This window comes from Mirounga leonina, unplaced genomic scaffold, assembly GCF_011800145.1.
Source record: "Mirounga leonina isolate KUSES-001 unplaced genomic scaffold, KU_Mleo_1.0 Mir_101609, whole genome shotgun sequence".
Classification (NCBI taxonomy): domain Eukaryota; kingdom Metazoa; phylum Chordata; class Mammalia; order Carnivora; family Phocidae; genus Mirounga; species Mirounga leonina.
The window spans coordinates 10,976,789-10,995,292 of NW_023270164.1; the positions used below are offsets into that span (position 1 = coordinate 10,976,789).

At 43.9% G+C, this 18,504-nt stretch overlaps 1 protein-coding gene across 2 annotated transcripts in view; it reads right to left on the bottom strand.

The window, feature by feature from the left end:
* SLC9A7 (solute carrier family 9 member A7) overlaps window positions 1-13,012 on the bottom strand; it is a 132,833-nt gene extending 119,821 nt beyond the window's left edge. For both annotated transcript variants that reach the window (XM_035003628.1, XM_035003621.1), the window contains exon 1: window positions 12,641-13,012. In XM_035003628.1, the coding sequence (XP_034859519.1) occupies window positions 12,641-12,965 (325 nt within the window). In that variant the 5' untranslated portion in view covers window positions 12,966-13,012. The remainder of the gene's footprint in view (window positions 1-12,640) is intronic.
* Between the last annotated feature and the right edge of the window lie 5,492 nt (window positions 13,013-18,504).

Here is an 18,504-nt window from a genome sequence, read left to right on the forward strand (position 1 = left end):
TTCACACATTCCTACAAACGCACAAACTATCAAAACTGACTCAAGGAGAAACAGAAATTCCAAATAGACCTATAACAATAAGGAGAGTGAATCAGTAATCAAAAACTTCCCAACAGAGAAAAGCCCAGGACCACATAGCTTTATTGGTTAATTTTACCAAACATTTAAAGAACTAACAACAATCCTTCTCATACTCTTCCAAAAAATTGAAGCAGAGCGAATACTTCCTGACTCTATAAAGCCAGCATTACCCTGATATCAAGGCCAAATACACGACAAGAACAGAAAACTACAGACCAATAGTCCTTATAAATACAGATGCAAAAATCCTCCACAAAATACTGGCTAACCAGATTCAGCAGCACTTTAAAAGCATTATACACCATGATCAAATGTAATTTATCCCAGGAATGCAAGGTGGCTCAATATATGAAGGTCAATCAGTGTAATATACCACATCAACAGAATGAAGAAAAAACCCCACATAATCACCTCAATTGATGTAGAAAAAGCATTTGACAAAAAGAATACCTTGTCATGATAAAAAAAAAAAAAAAAACAACAGTAAACTAGATATAAAAAGGAACTTCCTCAGGGATGCCTGGGTGGCTCAGTCTGTTGAGCATCTGCCTTTGGCTTGGGTCATGATCCTGGGGTCCTGGGATTGAGTCCCGCCTTGGGCTCCTTGCTCAGTGGGGAGCCTGCTTCTCCCTCTGCCTGCCCCTCCCCCAGCTTGTGCACACGCACGCATGCTCTCTCTGACAAATAAATAAAATCTTTTAAAAAAAGGAACTTGCTCAAAGTGATAAAGGCCATATGTGAAAAAAACCACATCTGACATCATACTCAATGGTGAAAAACTGAAACCTTTTCCCCTAAGATCAGGATGAAGACAAGGATGCCCACTTTCATCACTTTGCTATTCAACACAGGACTGGAAGTTCTAACCAGAACAATTAAGCAAGAAAGGGAAATAAAAGGCATCCAAATTAGAAAGGAAGAAGTAAAACTATCTCCATTTGCAGATGACATGATCTTATACATATAAAACTCTAAAGAATCCAAAAAACTGTTAGAGAAAATAAACAAATTCAACAAAGTTGCAGGATACAAAATCAACACCAAAAAAATCAGTCATATTTCTATACACTAGCAATGAACAATCTGAAAAGGAACTTAAGAAAACAATTTCATTTACAATAGCATAAAAAGGAATAAAATATTTGAAAATAAATTTAACCAAGGAGGTGCAAGAGTTGTACACTGAACTACAAAACATTGCTGAAAGAAATTAAAGACCTAAATAAATGAAAAGATATCCATGTTCATGGACTGGAAGACTTGAAATCATTAAGATGACAATACTACCCAAAGCAATATATAGACTCAATGCAATCCCTATCAAAATCTCAATGGCAGGGTGCCTGGGTGGCTCAGTCAGTTAATCGTCTGCCATTGGCTCAGGTCATGATCCCGGAGTCCCAGGATTGAGTCCCACATGGGGCTCCCTGCTCAGCTTCTCCCTCTTCCCTTCACCCTGCTTGTGCTTGCTCTCTCTCTCTCTCTCTCTCTCTCTCTCTTTCTCTGTCTCTCTCAAATAAATACAATCTTTTAAAAAAATCTCAATGGCAGAAATGAAAAAACTCATCCTAAAACTTTTATTGAAAATTAAGGAACTTCAAAGAGCCAAAATAATCCTGAAAAAGAGCAAAGTTGGAGGACTCACACTTCCTAATTTCAAAACTTGCTACAAAGCTACAATAATCAAAACGGTGTGATACTAGTATAAGGATAGACATAAAGACCAATGGAATAGAATTGAGAGCCTAGAAATGTGCCTTCCTATCTATGGTCTACTGATTTTTGACAAGGGTGCCAAAACCATTCAATGAGGAAGGGACAGTTTCTTCAACAAATGGTGCTGGTATAACTGAACATCCACATACAAAAAAAAATAATAAATTTGGACCCTTACCTTATACCATATATAAAAATTAATAGAGACCAAAAACCCAAATTTAAGAGCTAAAACTATAAAGTTCTTCAAAGAAAACACAAAGAAAAAACTTTATGGCATTGGATTTGGCAAAGATTTCTTGGATAGGATACCAAAAGCATAGGCAACAAAAGAAAAAAAAATAAAGTGAACTTCATCAAAATTAAAGCCCTTTGTGCATCAAAGGACACTATTATAGAGTAAAAAGGCAACATGAACTAGGAGAAAGTATTTACAAATCATATATCTAATAAGAGAGTAACATCCAGAATACATAAAGAACTCCTACAACTCAACAACAAGAGACAACCCAATTTAAAAATGGGCAGACGACCTGAATGAACATTTCTCCAAAGAAGATGTACAAACAGCCAATAAGCACATGAAAAGATGCTCCACATCATTAGTCAATAGGAAAATGAAAACCAAAACCATAATGAGTTACCACTTCACAAGTACTAGGATGAATACAAAAAACAACAACAGAAAATAACAAGTATTGGAGAGGATGTGGAGAGACTGGAACTCTTGTGGTGGGAATGTAAAATACTGCAGCTGCTGTGGAAAAGAATTTGGCAGTTCCTGAGAAAGTTAAACATAGAATCACCATATGACCCAGCAATTTTACTCCCAGGTATATACACAAAAGAATTGAAAACAGGGGCCCAAACAGATACTTGTGTATCACGGCAGCATTATTCATAATAGCCAAAACGTGGAAACAACCCAAGTGTCCAGGAACTGATAAATGGATAAATAAAATGCAGAATGGAATATTACTCAGCCATAGAAAGGAATGAAGTTCACATACATGCGATGACACGGATGAACCTTGAAAATGTTGTGCCAAGTGAAAGAGTCAGATTCAAGTAAGTCAGGACTCAAAGTGTATGAATACACTTATATGAAATATCTAGAGTAGGTAAATTTGTAGAGACAGAAAGTAGATTAGAGGGTATCAGGGAGTGGGGGGAGGAAGGAATGGGGCATTACTGTTTTAATGGGTACAGAGTTTGAGGTGATAAAAAAATTTTTTTGGAAATAGTGGTGTGATGGTCACACAATTTTACAAATGCCATTAATGCTAGTGAATTGTACAGTTAAAAATGGTAAAAATGGAAAATTTTGCTACATTATTTTGTCACAATAAAAAAATTTAAAAACCACCATGTGGCTTATCAGCTAAATACACAATTTTTTGCAAACGTATACTCACTTATCCCTTCGTTCTCCTTCCTGAAACAGCTTGCTGTGATTCAGGCAGATGTTTTCACACATACAGTTTTCCTTCTCAGAAACTTCACAGCCAGCGTGAATCTGAGGCATGAGAACTTGAAGGAAGGATCTTTAATGCTAAGCAGTGTTACCAGCACCTTATTTTTGTTAGACAAAATAGAATCCATTAAGCAAATATTTCCATGGCACCTACTATGTGTCTGGCACTATTCTAGAGACAGAAGAGAGCAGTAAACAAAAGATGGATATGCCTGCCTACACTGCCATTCAGGCTGATGTTCTCATGGATTTCGGAAGCACTCTCGACATCGAGACAATGACATGCCTGGGAGAACCAGCGTAGGAAGAGCAGGGAAACCTGGGAGCTCAACAGGCCAAGCTCCACCTGCCTCCCCACCTCTGCGATAGTGACGTCTAGAGATTAGAAAGCTTTTAAGCACCTGCTCCCACCTGAGAAGGCCTGGCACAGCCACTCTGAACATCCTTTGATGGTTTCTCTGGGTTTTCCCCGGTAACAACTGGTAGCCTTCTGCCATATTGTCTTGGTCAGGCCAGCTCTAACAAAGTACCAGAGACTGGGTGGTTTATACACCACAGACATTTCTTTTTCTCACAGTTCTGGAGGCTGAAAGTGCAAGATCAGGGTAGGAGAATGATCAGGTCTAGGGAAGTTCTCCTTCTGGGATGCAGATTGCTGACTTCTCATTGCATACACACATGGTGGAAAGAGAGCTCTCTGGGTCTCTTCTATCAGGGCACGAATCTCATTCATGAGGGCTCCATCTTCATGACATCATTACTTCCCAAAGGCCATAGCTCCTAATACTATCACACTAGGGCTTAGGATTTCAATATATGAATTAGGGGAGGCCCAACCAATCAGTGCATAACACCTTTGGGATGAAAACAAACAGGTATTTTGGCTCTACTTGGATCCAAGGGCCCGAGGCCAATGTAGCGTAGGAAAATCCAGTCTTCCAAATTGGCCAGCCTCACTCCTTGCAGTGGTACATTGGAGTTTGGAGCCAAAGCCCCAGCAAATAATAAAAAGGAACACTTTGCTTTATCTTATACTCTGGGCATAGATTTCCCTCGGAGACCCCCTGGAACCAGGTCATAGGGGCAGGATCCAGATTCTGCGCTCTCCTGGCCAAACACATCCTGAACCATATTGATCTCATCCTTTAGCAGACTCCCACTTACCAATCTCAGACATATGGCCTAAATAAATGTGCTGCTAAACCTAACTTTCAATTTCTTCATTTGGCAAAGTGGGACCAACAATACAGTCTTCATGTATTTGATGTGAAGGTTAAATGGCTTGAAGTATGCAAAATACTTAACACTGTGCCTGGCTATCATAGCAGGTACTCAAAAAACAGTTGCTATTTTTCTACAATTATTTAATTACAAGCAACATGGTGAATATATTTAAAGGGTGAAAACAAATACTCTACAGCAATGAGTTTCAAATTTCAACTTAAAAAACAAAAACACCACAACCCTACTAGGGGCACCCGGGTGGCTCAGTCGGTTAAGCACCTGACTCTTGATTTCGGCTTGGGTCATGATCTCAGGATTGTGAGATCAGTCCCCACCTCGGGCTCCGTGCTCAGCACAGAGTCTGCTACATATTCCCTCTGGAGCACTCCCTTTGCCCCTCCCCCTGCTCATACTCGCTCTAAATAAATAAATAAATAAAATCTTTAAAAAAAACAAAAAACAAAAAAACCTGCTAATGTACTGAAACACAGATTTGTGAGTCCCACTCTGAGATACTTAAGTCTGGGGCCAGACCCGCTAGTTCTAACAAGCTCCTGGGTGATGCCGACAAGTGTATTGAAACAACTTCACAAACTCCAGATGAATATACTGTCCTCAAACTGGATTACTTACAAAATTTAGTTTCTCATCAAAAACAACAAAACCGCATGCAAATCCCACAACTTCTCTTTTCTGGATTATGTGTGACAAAGGATTCATCAAATACTGCATCAGAGATTGGCTTAGCTGCTCTCCAAACCTGTTCCTCTTGCCTCCAGCTAGACTATATCTCCCTGCCTCCAGTCCAGTTAGATGTGGCCTCATGACCAAGTTCTGTCCAACAGAAGCAGGCAAAGCGATGTGCAACACTTTTAGGCTTAGCACAAACTCTTCCCCATGTGATCCTCTTTTCCTTTCCTCATTCACTGGCTGGGGAGGGAGGGTTCCAAGGCCCTAAGGGATGTGGAAGCCACAGGATGGAAGGCACCTGGTCCCTGAGTGAGCACATGGAGAACCACCTGCCAGTCTCTTGCACTGGCCCATGACATGAGATACAAATGAACTTTTCTTATGTTAGGCCACTGAAATTTGGGGCTGGTCTGTTTTAACAGCCAGCATTACCTTAATACAAACATCCACACTGATGAAAAGCCAAGTAGCATGCTTTAACCAAAAGAGAAAAGCCTCCTAACACCTATTCTCTTGCAAGTGGAATAGAGGCAATTTTTCAAAAGATATGTGAGCTTTAAAATCAAACCAAAAAATTAAAATTAAGAAGGCGTTACTGATTCTCAAGTCATGAAAGCCTCACATCAGCTCCTATAAACTAATGTCAAACAGCATTACTCAATGTCAGCATTTAAGGAGAGTAACAGGTTGTATACAACCTCACCTGTACGTCCTTTCAGGGAGGAAGTTTAACAGGTTACCAGCTAACAGGTTAACAGGGAGGTTAACGTCTTCCCCAATCTTCTATATAAATAAAAATTTCAAAACATACGAAAAAGTTGAAAGATGAATAAAGAGCACACCCTTTCACCCACCACCTAGATATACATGGTATGTGTATTTTTTTTTTTTGACTGAACTTTTTGAAAGTAAGCTGCATGCGTTAGGACTCATACATTTGACCCCTGAATACTTTAGCTTACAACTCCAATTAATATGTACATTCTCCTGTATAACCTCAATTATCTCACCTAAGAAAAATAACAGTAATTCCCTGATGTCATCTAACATCAAGCCGGTATTCAAACATCCCTGATTGTCCCCAAAACATTTTATAGCTTATTTCCATGAACCAGGAACCAGTCAAGTTTCCTGTGCTATGACTGCGTATGCTTCTTTGGTCTCCATTAGCTTAGAACACTGGCTTAGTCTGCTCAGGCTGCTAGAACAAAATACCGTAGACTGGGTGGTTTAAACAACCAACATTTATTTCTCACGGTTTTGGAGGCTGGGAAGTTCAAGATCAAGGTGCTGGCAGATTCAGTGTCTGATTAGAGCCCTCTTCCTAGCTTTGTGGATGGCTGCCTTCTCCCTGTATCCTCACATGATAGAGAGACAGGGAGCTTTGGTCTCTTCCTCTTCTTAGAGGGGCACTAATCCCATCATAGAGGCTCTACCCTCGTGAGCTCATCTAAACCTAATTACCTCCCCCAAACCCCACTTCCAAATAGCATCACCTTAGAGATTAGGACTTCAACAAATGAATCTTGGGAGGTACAATTCAGTCCATAACAGACACTTAACCTGTCTTTTTGTTTCCCTTGACATAGACTTCTTGAAGAAAACAGGAGGATGGTCTTGTAGGTTACCCTGTGTTTTGGATGTCTAATTGTTTGCACATGGTATTTGATAGCTTGTTTCTCTATCCCCTGTATCTCCTGTAAACTGGAAGATGTGCCTAAAACCTCAATTCAATTCAAATAAAACATTTGGAGGATGAATACTACATAGGTGAAGCCATATGCTTCCTACCGCATCTCAGCAGGAGGCATGTACTACTAGATAGTTAGTTCCACAAGGATCAAGGATAAATTTGAGGACTTGGATATAAGATGGTGACTGCTGGACCTCTCCACCATAAAGATACTTTCTTTCCTCTGCGAGAGGCAAGCGATCTGTGGTGCGATCCTTGGCACCGTTTAAGTACCATGTACCCCAACAACCTCTCACCTACGGCTTTGGAATTCATTGAAAATCCTTGTCTCCATCACTGAGGGTTGTGAAATGGTGATTTTCGAATTACATCATTCCAAAAAGGTTACCTTCAGAAAGTTCTAAGAAACACTTTCAGGAAATGTCACTTTCTCATTTTAAGATTCATTTTACTTCCATTTATTACTTTTAAATAACTGCAAGTTTTCTTTATGCCTAGACAGTCCTTTAAAAAGAACATCTTAATATCCAAGGAAAATGCTAACACCTGTGTTCTCTTAGTTTTAATGTATTTTTTGCTACATGAAAGTTGCTTTATTTTTCAACAAAGTTTCCATTGCGAAAGTAATGTGTCAGTGTCATAGAAATTTCAAGCCATTCAGAAGAGTACAAAGGGAAAAAAGTAACACCTCCCCTCCCACTCTCCCAACAAATGGTTCTACAACAGCAGGATAACCACTGCTAAGTAAGTTTGTATCTGCTTCCAGAGAAGCATAAATCATATATAAATGTGCGCACATGTTTATGTGCATACTTTATATAATTTTTAAAGAATAAATGAGATGATACTATGCAGACTATTCTGCGCCTTGTTGTTTCTCCCCACAACGGCGTGTGTGGGTGGCTGCACAACACCTCTTTTTTACCAGCTGCATAGTATTCCTTGGCAGGAATGTGCTGTAACTTAACCAGTCCCTTCTTGAGTACTGCCCCTTGGTTCTGGGACAACAAATATTGCCATCTATGTAACGTGCTAGTGTAAGTATTTTTGAAGGACACAGTCCAAGAATTGAGACTGCTGCCTAAAAGAGTAGGGTAGGGGGGCGCCTGGGTGGCTCAGTTGTTAAGCGTCTGCCTTCAGCTCAGGTCATGGTCCCAGGGTCCTGGGATCGAGCCCCGCATCGGGCTCCCTGCTCGGCGGGAGGCCTGCTTCTCCCTCTCCCACTCCCCCTGCTTGTGTTCCCTCTCTCGCTGTGTCTCTCTCTGTCAAATAAATAAAATCTTTAAAAAAATAAAAAAATTTAAAAAATAAATAAAAGAGTAGGGTAGGTATGTTGTAAATTTTTTCTCGGTATTAACAAATAGCCCAACCCCCCCCCCCCCCAAAAAGTCAGTGCCGCTCATCCCCACTAACTGAATGCTGATGCATTTTTAAATTACAGCAGACCTTTACTGAATGAGCCTCGAGTAGCCAAGCTGGCCAAAGAATCACAACGTCTAAAGTGAGAATGAGAACTAGTACTTACCAAGTGTTTATCAGCCACTGCACTTGAGCTTTACAACGTCTCAACAATACACTAATCCTGTGAGGTGAGTGACACTGTCCCCGTTTTTTGAAAAGAGGAAAGCGGGACTCTGAGAGCTTACCCAATGTTATGCAGCTTTGTAAGTAACAGAGCCAGCATCTGAACCCAAGGGATGTGGTGCCAAAGCGAGCTGCCCCAAACTGGGGCCAAAGTGAGGGGCTCTTAAAAAAACAAAAAAGAGGGCACCTGGGTGGCTCAGTCGGTTAAGCGACTGCCTTCGGCTCAGGTCATGATCCTGGAGTCCCGGGATCGAGTCCCGCATCGGGCTCCCTGCTCGGCGGGGAGTCTGCTTCTCCCTCTGACCCTCCCCCGTCTCATGTGCTTGCTCTCATTCTCTCTCTCTCAAAATAAATAAATAAAATCTTAAAAAAAAAAAAAAAAACACAGTACGGGGAAAGTGGGACTAGCGCGCACACGAGAGAGAACCAGAGTGAACTGACACAGTCTGTTGATACCACCTTTCCCTGCCTCCGACCCTTGCTATTTCTGCTGCACAGATTTGCTGGGCCCAGGAACTTTCGGAGGGCACTTAGTCACGTACAGGGGCAGACAGCTGGGAGCTCCCTGCCCTGACAAAACAAGTTGCCAGGTGAGCTCCCGGTCCACTGCTGCGCGCAGCTCCCATCACAGGGTGCGGGGGGGGGGGGGGGGGGGCTGCTTTCAACGTCCCTGGAGGAGAGTATGGTCTGTGGTCACCGGCCCTTACAGCTACCTGGGTCTGTTGTCAGGGAGGAGTGCTTGTAACTGTCCCTTGCCATTTAAATGTTGAGCATTCACAGTGTGTCTCTTACTGTCCTTGGGTCCTCTGCATCTAAGCAAGCGCTTAAGATGGGATCTCTCGGTGTGAGTCACTCCTAGTAAAACACCAACTCTTCGCCGGGGATAGTAAAATAAAAAGGACGGAGGGAAAGGAAGGAAAATCTCTTTCCCCTTTCCTGTTTGGTCTCCATTCCAGGCACAGGGCTCCAGAAGTTCCATGGGTACAATCAACAGTTGAAAGGTCACAGAAAATGGATAACGTAATATAGTTTAAAATGGGGGAGAAGTGGGCATCAAACTGGATTTGAGGAGCATCTTAAAATGCCATCACAAATGCCACAGAATGGAGGCAAGGACACACCAAGAGGTAATTCGGCTTCCATAATTCAAAAATCGGAAAGCACAAAAGGGTATATGGTGATGTTTCCCTCCCACCTCATGTCACAGCCCACCTAGTTCCTCTCCAGCAAAAAAAGCCAATGTTACTAGTCTACTGACTGTCCTTCCAGAGATATTTTATACCAGCAAACTTATATAATCACAATTTATTTTAATATGGCTATATATAGTTACTTATCATAACTTATTATAAATATTAAAGCTTTCCCTTGGAGATTAAAGTGCCACTTAAATATTTTTAAAGGGGCAGAAATTAACATTTTTTTAAATTTCAAAGAGTTTTGAAACTTGCAGTTGAACTCTTCACTCATAAAAACTTACCAACATTTAAAAATGAAATTGTTTACCTCCAGAAATTAAGTTGGGCACCCGACACCCAGCAGATACTTAACAAATGTTTCCTTAGGTCTTTTTGTCCTTTATTACTCAGAGGCAACAGGACAATTACTCACTTCCTCTACTGATATCAAGAAATGAAATGTTTTCTTACTATTATTAACAAAGAGAAGTCCTGAAAATTTGTACTATATTCGCTTAAGTGTTCAAAGATTTTCATACTGAATTTTTAAAAATCAGAATCCCTATCCAGAGAGCCCCCAAGAAATAATGAATAATTACCTAATCAAATGACATTAGAATTCAAATGAAGAGTGTGTGTGCGCTAAAACAGAAGACTAGATATCCATGAGACAGAGAACTGTTTTCTCACAGTTACAGGCAAAATATTCACATCAAAATATTAATATCTGGCAGAACCTCGGACATTGCATATTGACAAACTAAATTTCTTAGTATATTTCAAAGTAACACTAAAACCGAAAATGACACAGAATGTTATGAGATGATGTTGCCTTTTCTGAACAATCATCAATCAAACCAGATTTCAGTACCACAAAATGACACGGTACACTGCAGCAGGGCCCCAATGACGAAAAGATTGAGATGAGTTTAAAAAGTACATAATCAGCACAGGAAAATTCCACTACTGTTTGTAGGCCTTAAGATAAAGGTGACTGAGTTCCTAAGAACATGGAGTACTCCCTCAGGAAAAAAATATTTTTAAATCCTCATTTTCCATGCGCTCGAACGTGTATTTATGAGCCTGTCCAGTCTACCTTCTAGAAGTATTCCACACTGTGCTTTAATGAAATGGATCTAGAGGCTATAAAATAAAAATATTTTCATGGTGGGGCGCCTGGGTGGCTCAGTTGGTTAAGCGACTGCCTTCGGCTCAGGTCATGATCCTGGAGTCCCTGGATCGAGTCCCGCAATCGGCTTCCTGCTCGGCAGGGAGTCTGCTTCGTCCTCTGACCCTATCCCCTCTCAGGTGTTCTCTCTCTCTCATTCTTTTTCTCTCAAATAAATAAATAAAATCTTTAAAAATATATATATATTTTCATGGTTATCTACAGACATAGAAGGGTAATCTTCATTTGCATTCTCTCTCATAGTCAGCCACCTGAAATGACAACATGCTTCAACTCCCCACCCTGCTAGCTGCTCAGTAGGCCTCCTAGCTTACCTGCAGCCTTGGCATGAGTCATTTGTCACCCACTGACACAAACCACAGAGCTCAAGAGTGGCCACGTATCGAGGCCAAAGTTTGAATTCACATCTGTAATTTGCAATAACCAAACTCAGTCTTAGACCTGGTCCTGTTTCAGTGACAGATCTGTTTAGGTCTCTACCTCTTTAAAACTAGAGGAATCCTGACAGCACTTTGTAACCTTGGAGGCCATGAGCCTGGGCTGTCAACCACGGATCAAGAGACCCTAGAAGCAAGGCCCAGGGCCAAGGGTAATTTTTACATTAAAGATTCAGGTTTCTGCTTTCCATCCTTTATCAGGGAACCCTGAATGGAAACTGAATGGAGAGATCCCTCCAGTAAAAGTGATGAAGTAAAACGTTCCCTACTGGGAATAGTCATGAGGTGGGCTCATCTATTTCCCATATGAGGATGCCCACCTGGGCCTTAACTCTGCTGAATTCAATTCAAAAAGAGCATACCTGTTTCCACTTTGGAGTCATAACGGGAGGGGGGGGTGTGTGGCGAGAGGGATGATTCAGATTACAGCTAACTGACATCCATGTAATAACGGAAGATTTGTGCTGACCACTCTGCGCGGAACACAGCGTGTGTCATTAAATCCAGAAAAGGAAGGTGGCATCAGCCCACCCTTCACAACAAAAGAACGGCTGACTCCGGAGTTAAAACCACTCACTACTTTTCCTCTTCATCCACTTATAAACGGATCTTCAAAGTCACGTCCATGTTAAAATCTGAAGAACACAAAGGCTCCTCTTCCCTTGGAGAAGCCAAGTACCTGGGTATAACGTCCCACCTGGACAGAAGAGCGGGAGGCGTGCCCATATACCCGACTAGGCCGGATCACGGCGGTGGACCACTCTGGATCCGGGATCACGCTCACCTATCACAGCGCTTCAGGCTCCGACTTTATTAACAGGACACCCGGGAACATAGATCTCAGAAGTGGGCGCTCACCCAGGTTGACCATGGATGTGTGGCATCCATCAGGCCCCGGCCGCCCATACCCAAGCCCAGAAACCCTAAGCCCTCGCCCCCACCCTCACTGTGGCCTGCTTCTTGGGGTGACGCCGTCCCCAGGGTAGTCACCCGCCGCGGCACACAGACCCTGTTGAGCTGAACTAGGGCGGAGGTGGGGGCGGGGGGCGGGTGCGGGAGCGCGGGGGGGGGGGGGGGGGGGGCGCAAAACAGAACCCGGCGGACAGAACCAGGCCACCTCTGTGCCTTTCATTTTCCTGGCTCCCCAATTAAGAAACGTCAAAATGGGCTGGAATTCTTTTTAACGGTAAGAGAAAGCCAGAAAATGCAGACAGTTGACCTTGGGAACCAACCCCGTGGCAGCGGGAAACGGAAAAGAAACACGTTGGCAAGTGAAGGGGGAGCGCAGCGCAGAGCGGGGCGGGGTCCGGGGGAGCGCAACGGCCCGGCGGCCGGAGGGGTGTCGGGGTGGTGGGCGCGGTAGGGGGTGCTCACCATAGATCATGGCCAGCCCCGTCTCGTGCAGAAAGCGCACCCGGCGGTGCTTGAAGAGCCAGATGGTGAGGATGGTGAGCGTGAGCAGCAGGATGAAGGTGAGCAGGCTCACGCTGTCTTGCCGGTGGCTCTCCTCCGCCTCCTTCTCCGTGGCGAGCTCCTCCATGGCGCTGCTGTCCTCGGCCGCCGCCCCAGAGGAGGCCGCGGCCGCGGCGCGCAGCCCCCGACCCAGCAGCAGCGGTAGCAGCGGCAGCAGCAGCAGCCGCGGTGGCAGCGCCCGGGCCGCCCGTCCCGGGCCGAGGCGCGCCGCGTCACCAGGCTCCATGGTCCCCAGGGCCGCCCGCGCCTCCTGCGCGCGGGGGACCAGCAGCCCGCGCCGTCGGCGGGTTCCCGCGGCGCCGCCGACCTGCCCGGGTGGCCGCGGCCGCCGCAGCTCCTCCCCCCGCGCGCGCCGGGCCGGGGCTGCGCCGGGAGCCGCGTGGGGGAGGGGCGCGCGCAGTGCGCAGGATCGCCAAGCACCGCCCCCCGCCCGCGCACCTGTTCGGCCCCCAGCCGCGCGGCGCAGTGCGGACCGCGCTCCCGGCCGCCGGGGCCCGCGCGGCGGGGTTCCTCCGACTCAGGGGGAGCGGCCGTCGGCCCCGGGCCTGCCTGCGCTCCTCGCCGGGTCCCGGCGTACCTGGCCGGGCCGTCTGGGGTCGCGGGGCCCGCTTCCTAATCGCGACGCCAGAGGTCGCCGGTGCCTGGCAGGAGCGTCAGCTTGGATTCGCGCGCTGGGGGATCTCGGGTCCTGTCTCTGGGGCCACCGCGAAGTGTTCCATCTCAGGCCAGAGTGCGGCTGTCCTGAGCCCAGTAAAACGGGGGTGGGGGGGAGGCGGGGGGGCGGGGCCTGGGGAAGCGAAGATTCGCGAAGCAGCGTTGCCGCCTCCACCTCTCTTTCCACAGCTCGCACAGTGCCTTCCAGCTTTCAGGGCCTCCCAGACTCTACCAGGCTTCATTCAAACCTCTGCTCTAAGTCTGTCCCAAAGTGAGGACTGATAACGGGTTGGAATGGGGTGCAAGCGTTAAAATAGCTCCCTCACCACTTGGGGACTAGACTGACTTCTTATTCTGGACTGTGTAACTAGCCCTGTTGGGGAACAGGGTTGAACCAGAAGGAACTGAACACTTGCCATTCCTGCTAGATGAGCAGCAGGGGGTGAGGGTGGAGATTACCCTGGTGGCCCTTTTATGTTGACCTAATGGTAGCCCAGGGAGTCTTTGGATGATTCTTAGGACAGCTCTGGAAAAAAATTATAAACTGGACTCTGGAGGATAACGCCGCTTGGAACAATTCCTCAGGAACTAGAATTTTCGATCCAACTTGTTCCTCTGGTCAAGAAAGAAAAGAGATTGGATTCTTTTTTTTTTTTTAAGATTTGTTTTTATTTTTAAGTCATCTCTACACCCAACATGGGGCTCGAACCTATAACGCCAACAACAAGAGTTGCATGCCCTACCTAACTGAGCCAGCCAGGCACCCCTGGAGTGACGGAATTCTCAATCACTGAATTCCCAGTGCCTAACCCTGTGCTCATAAGTTTATTCAACTGCTCTGAAATTCATATTAACGATTCATGTTTTCTCTCCCAGAGGAGTTTGCTTTTTTTTTTTTTTAAGATTTTATTTATTTATTTGACAGAGACACAGTGAGAGAGGGAACACAAGCAGGGGGAGCGGGAGAGGGAGAAGCAGGCTTCCCGCTGAGCAGGGAGCCCGACGCGGGGCTCGATCCCAGGACCCCGGGATCATGACCCGAGCCGAAGGCAGACGCCCAACGACTGAGCCACCCAGGCGCCCCGAGGAGTTTGCATTTTTAAGAGAATTTCTGGAAGAAAGCTAAGCTTAACTAAAAAGAGTGAAGAGTAATAAGAATAGGGTAGGGATGGCATTAGGTAGGAAGGATATTTGGAGCACTGCAGCCCTCCTGGTTCCCCTCCAGGTGAACACTCTGCCAGGCTGCTTAGTACCTTCTTTAAAGCAGGGGAATCTCTTCAAGATTTTAGCTAACCTTGTTCCCAATTCGTCCCGACTGTACCCCAGCCCTTGCAAAAATCCATGTATCTTGAAGTTCCATGCAGGTTCCCAATGAAATTGCAAACGCCAAAAACCTGGATAGTCACAGAGAAAGTTATACAACAACAAGAAGATGATCTAGTTTCTGGAGATACACTAAAATCCATGTTTGCTGAAAGCTGGTTATGTTGATCATTATATTTAATATAATGATTTAATAACCCCTCTTGGGTTCCTGTAAGTCGAGGACGGAACTTCTCTCTGCAGACTTCTTAGTACTTACGGCAGATCGTATTTTCAAACAATGCCCACAACCGTATTTCCAATTGTACCTGCTCTTCCAGAACTTGCCACTCCCCCATCAAAGGGTGGTATCTGTGTTCCCTCTCCCCTTGAACTTCAGTGGACCCTTGTGACCGCCTCAAAGGATACAATGTGGCAATAAAGACTGCAAAACTTGTGAAACCAGGTCATAAAAGACAATCTAGTTCCTGCCTGACTCACTCTCACACTCTTGCTGTCCACTCATTTTGGAGCCCTGAGCTGCCATGTAAAAAAATCTAGACTACAGTGAGATATCACATCACACCTGCTAGAAAGGCTATCATCAAAAAGACAAGAGACAGCAAATGTGGACGAGCCTGTGGAGAAAAGAGAACCCTCAGGCACTGTTGGTGGGAATGTAAATTGATACCGCCACTATGGAAAACAGTGTGGAGGTCTGTCAGAAAATTAAAAATAGAACTACCACATGATCCAGAGATTCTACTTGTGGGTATTTACCCAAAGAAAGTGAAAACAGGATCTCAAATATTTATCTTCATTCCTATGTTTATTGCAGCATTATTCACAATAGCCAAGATAGGGAAACAACTTAAGTGTCTGTCAATAGATAACTAGATAAAGAAAATATGATGCACATATATATATAGAGAGAGAGAGAGAGATTGAGATATATAGATATAGCTCTATACACACACAATGGAATATTCAGCCATGAGAAAGAAGGAAATCCTGCCATTTGCAACAGCATCGATGGATCTTGAGATCCCATAACTCAGTGAAATAAGTCAGGCAGAGAAAGACAAATATGTATGACCTCACTTATATGTGGGATCTAAAAAAGCTGAACTTGCAGAAACAGTAGAATATTGGTTACCAAGAGCTGAGAGGTGAGATAAAGGGGATATGTTAGTCAAAGAATACAAACTTGCAGTTATAAGATGAATACATTCTGGGGATCTAATGCACAGTGTTGCGATTACAGGTAACAATTCTGTAGTATATATTTGAAAGTTGCTAAGAGTGTAGATCTTATATGTGGTCACCACAAAGAGAGGAATAGTAATTATGTGACAAGATGGAGGTATTAGCTAACACTAAGGTGGTAGTCCTAGCTTCAAAATGTAAGTATATCAAATCAACACACTGTACACCTTAAGCTTACACAATGTTATATGTCAATTATATCGCAATAAAGCTGGAAATTTTTTTAAAAGAAATTGATCTACCTTGAAGCTGCCATGCTGGAGAAACCACGGAGAGACAACATAGCCAAACACAACAGGAGCGACAGCTTTTTTTGGTGTTTCCAGCCCCAAATACCCCACACCTGAATGAGTGAGCCTTCAAATTATTTTATTCCCAGCCACCATCTTATGGTAAGCGTATGAGAGACTCCCAAGGAAGAACCACCCAGCTGAGCCTAATCAATGCCTGAATCTATGTGATGACCACACAATGATTTATGTTGTTTTAAGCTACTAAGTTTAACTGTGATTTCTTCCATAACAGTAGATAACCAGAAGAATATTTATGCTATAAAGAGATTGCCTCAGGTAGAATATGAGAAGATTTGTCCCAAGTATTCACAAATCTACACCAAAGAAAATGCTCAATTATCTATACATGCTTATATATGAAAACTAACCTATGCAATACAGGGGTTCTGATTCCAGTTAACACAGAATAATCACACTCAACCCATTCTCTCCCACTGAACAGGATGTGGGGATCAGTTAGTTGAGGACTCTAAAAATATCAATTGTACCAGGTAAATTGAGGCAGAGCACCAGAATTTGAAGTAAAACAACAGGCAGTGAGTTTATAATTTTTTCCCTCCAGTAGCCACTGGACTGAACTAAAGGCAGTCCAAGCCCAGAAGGGGACATTGACATGGACAGAGTGAGCACCAAGAAGAGCAGAAAATAGACCTCCTTATGTTCAGAGAGAGTAGGGAAGTACACCAATTTTTCTTTTTTCCATTCTCTCACACCCTTGCCAATAGGCAATCCCCCATTGTGGCTGAGTCAACAGTGACAATGGAGGGAGCAGTGCTGTCAAAGTACCTAAAATGTTGAGGGGGGGGAACCTTCCTCTCTGGTTTGGAATAGCCATGGTCCCAAGTCAGTGGAGGCAAATGCCCATTGATACACCTTTTTCTCTCTCTCTCCTTCCTCCTGCTGCTTGGCTTCAGACATGGGTGAAGTTGCAGGAAGTGCATGCCAGAGAGAAGTAAATAAAGACTCAGATTTCTTGCCAAAGGATTGAAAAGAGGAACTCCAAGGAACTGCAAAGTCCCAGCAAGATTTTGGAGAGGGAGCAACTTGGGAAAACAACCCTATAGAGTTTATGAGCTCCTAAGTTCACCCTAACCTGCATGTGGATCTTATCCTAAACAGCATACCAAAGACTGTGAAAACCGAACTAAGAAACAGATCACCACCCAGATCTGAAACTAGCCACTGGATAAAACACTTGTGGGGCAAGTCAAAATAGCACTGCAAAATTTTTGAAGACCGAATTGACTTTGGAGCCATGATCCACAAAAGGCAGGCCAGAACTTGTGATCTGGAACCAACCATGTTGACTACAAGCTAAAACAAAAATATGAATACTCCTGTATAAGATTAACACAAGACACAAGGCCCCATCACATAATATTAAAAATGTCCAAGATATGGGGCACCTGGGTGGCTCAGTCGGTTGGGCGTCTGCCTTCAGCTCGGGTTGTGATCCTGGGGTCCTGAGATCAAGCCCCACATCAGGCTCCCTGCTCAGTGGGGAGTCTGCTTCTCCTCTCCCCCTGCTCATTGTCTCTCTCTAATAAATAAATAAAAATAAATTTTAAAAAATGTCCAGGATACAACCCAAAAATTATTCAGCACATGAAGAACTATGAAAATCTCAACCATTGATTGCCTATTGAAAAGGTAATCAATCAAAAGACACCACTGCTGAGATGAAACATGACACAGATGTTAGAATTATCTAAACAAGACTTTAAAACAGCTATTATAAAAATGCTCCAACAAGTAAGAGCAAACGATCTTGAAATGAATGGAAAGGTAGAAAGTCTCAGCAAAGGATTAAAAGATAGGGGGTGCCTGGGTGGCTCAGTCAGTTAAGTGTCTGCCTTTGGCTCAGATCATAATCCCAGGTCCTAGGATAGAGCCCTGTGTCAGGCTTCCTGCTCAGCGGAGAATCTGCTTTTCCCTATCCCTTTGCCCCTCCCTCCACTTGTGCTCTCTCTCTTTCTCTCAATCTCGCTCTCTCAAAAAATAAATAAATAAATAAATCTTTTTAAAAAGCATTAAAAGATAAAATAAGGACCGAATTGAAATGTTATAACAGAAAAAATATAATAACTAAAATTTTAAAGGGATTAGATGGACTTAATAGCAGAATGAAGATGAGTCAGTATATTTGAAGATAAATCAATGGAAATAATCCAATCTTAGCAACAGAGGGGAAAATTGAGAAGTAAAAAAAATATCCACATGCTCTTGTAGGATAATAACAAAATGTCTAAC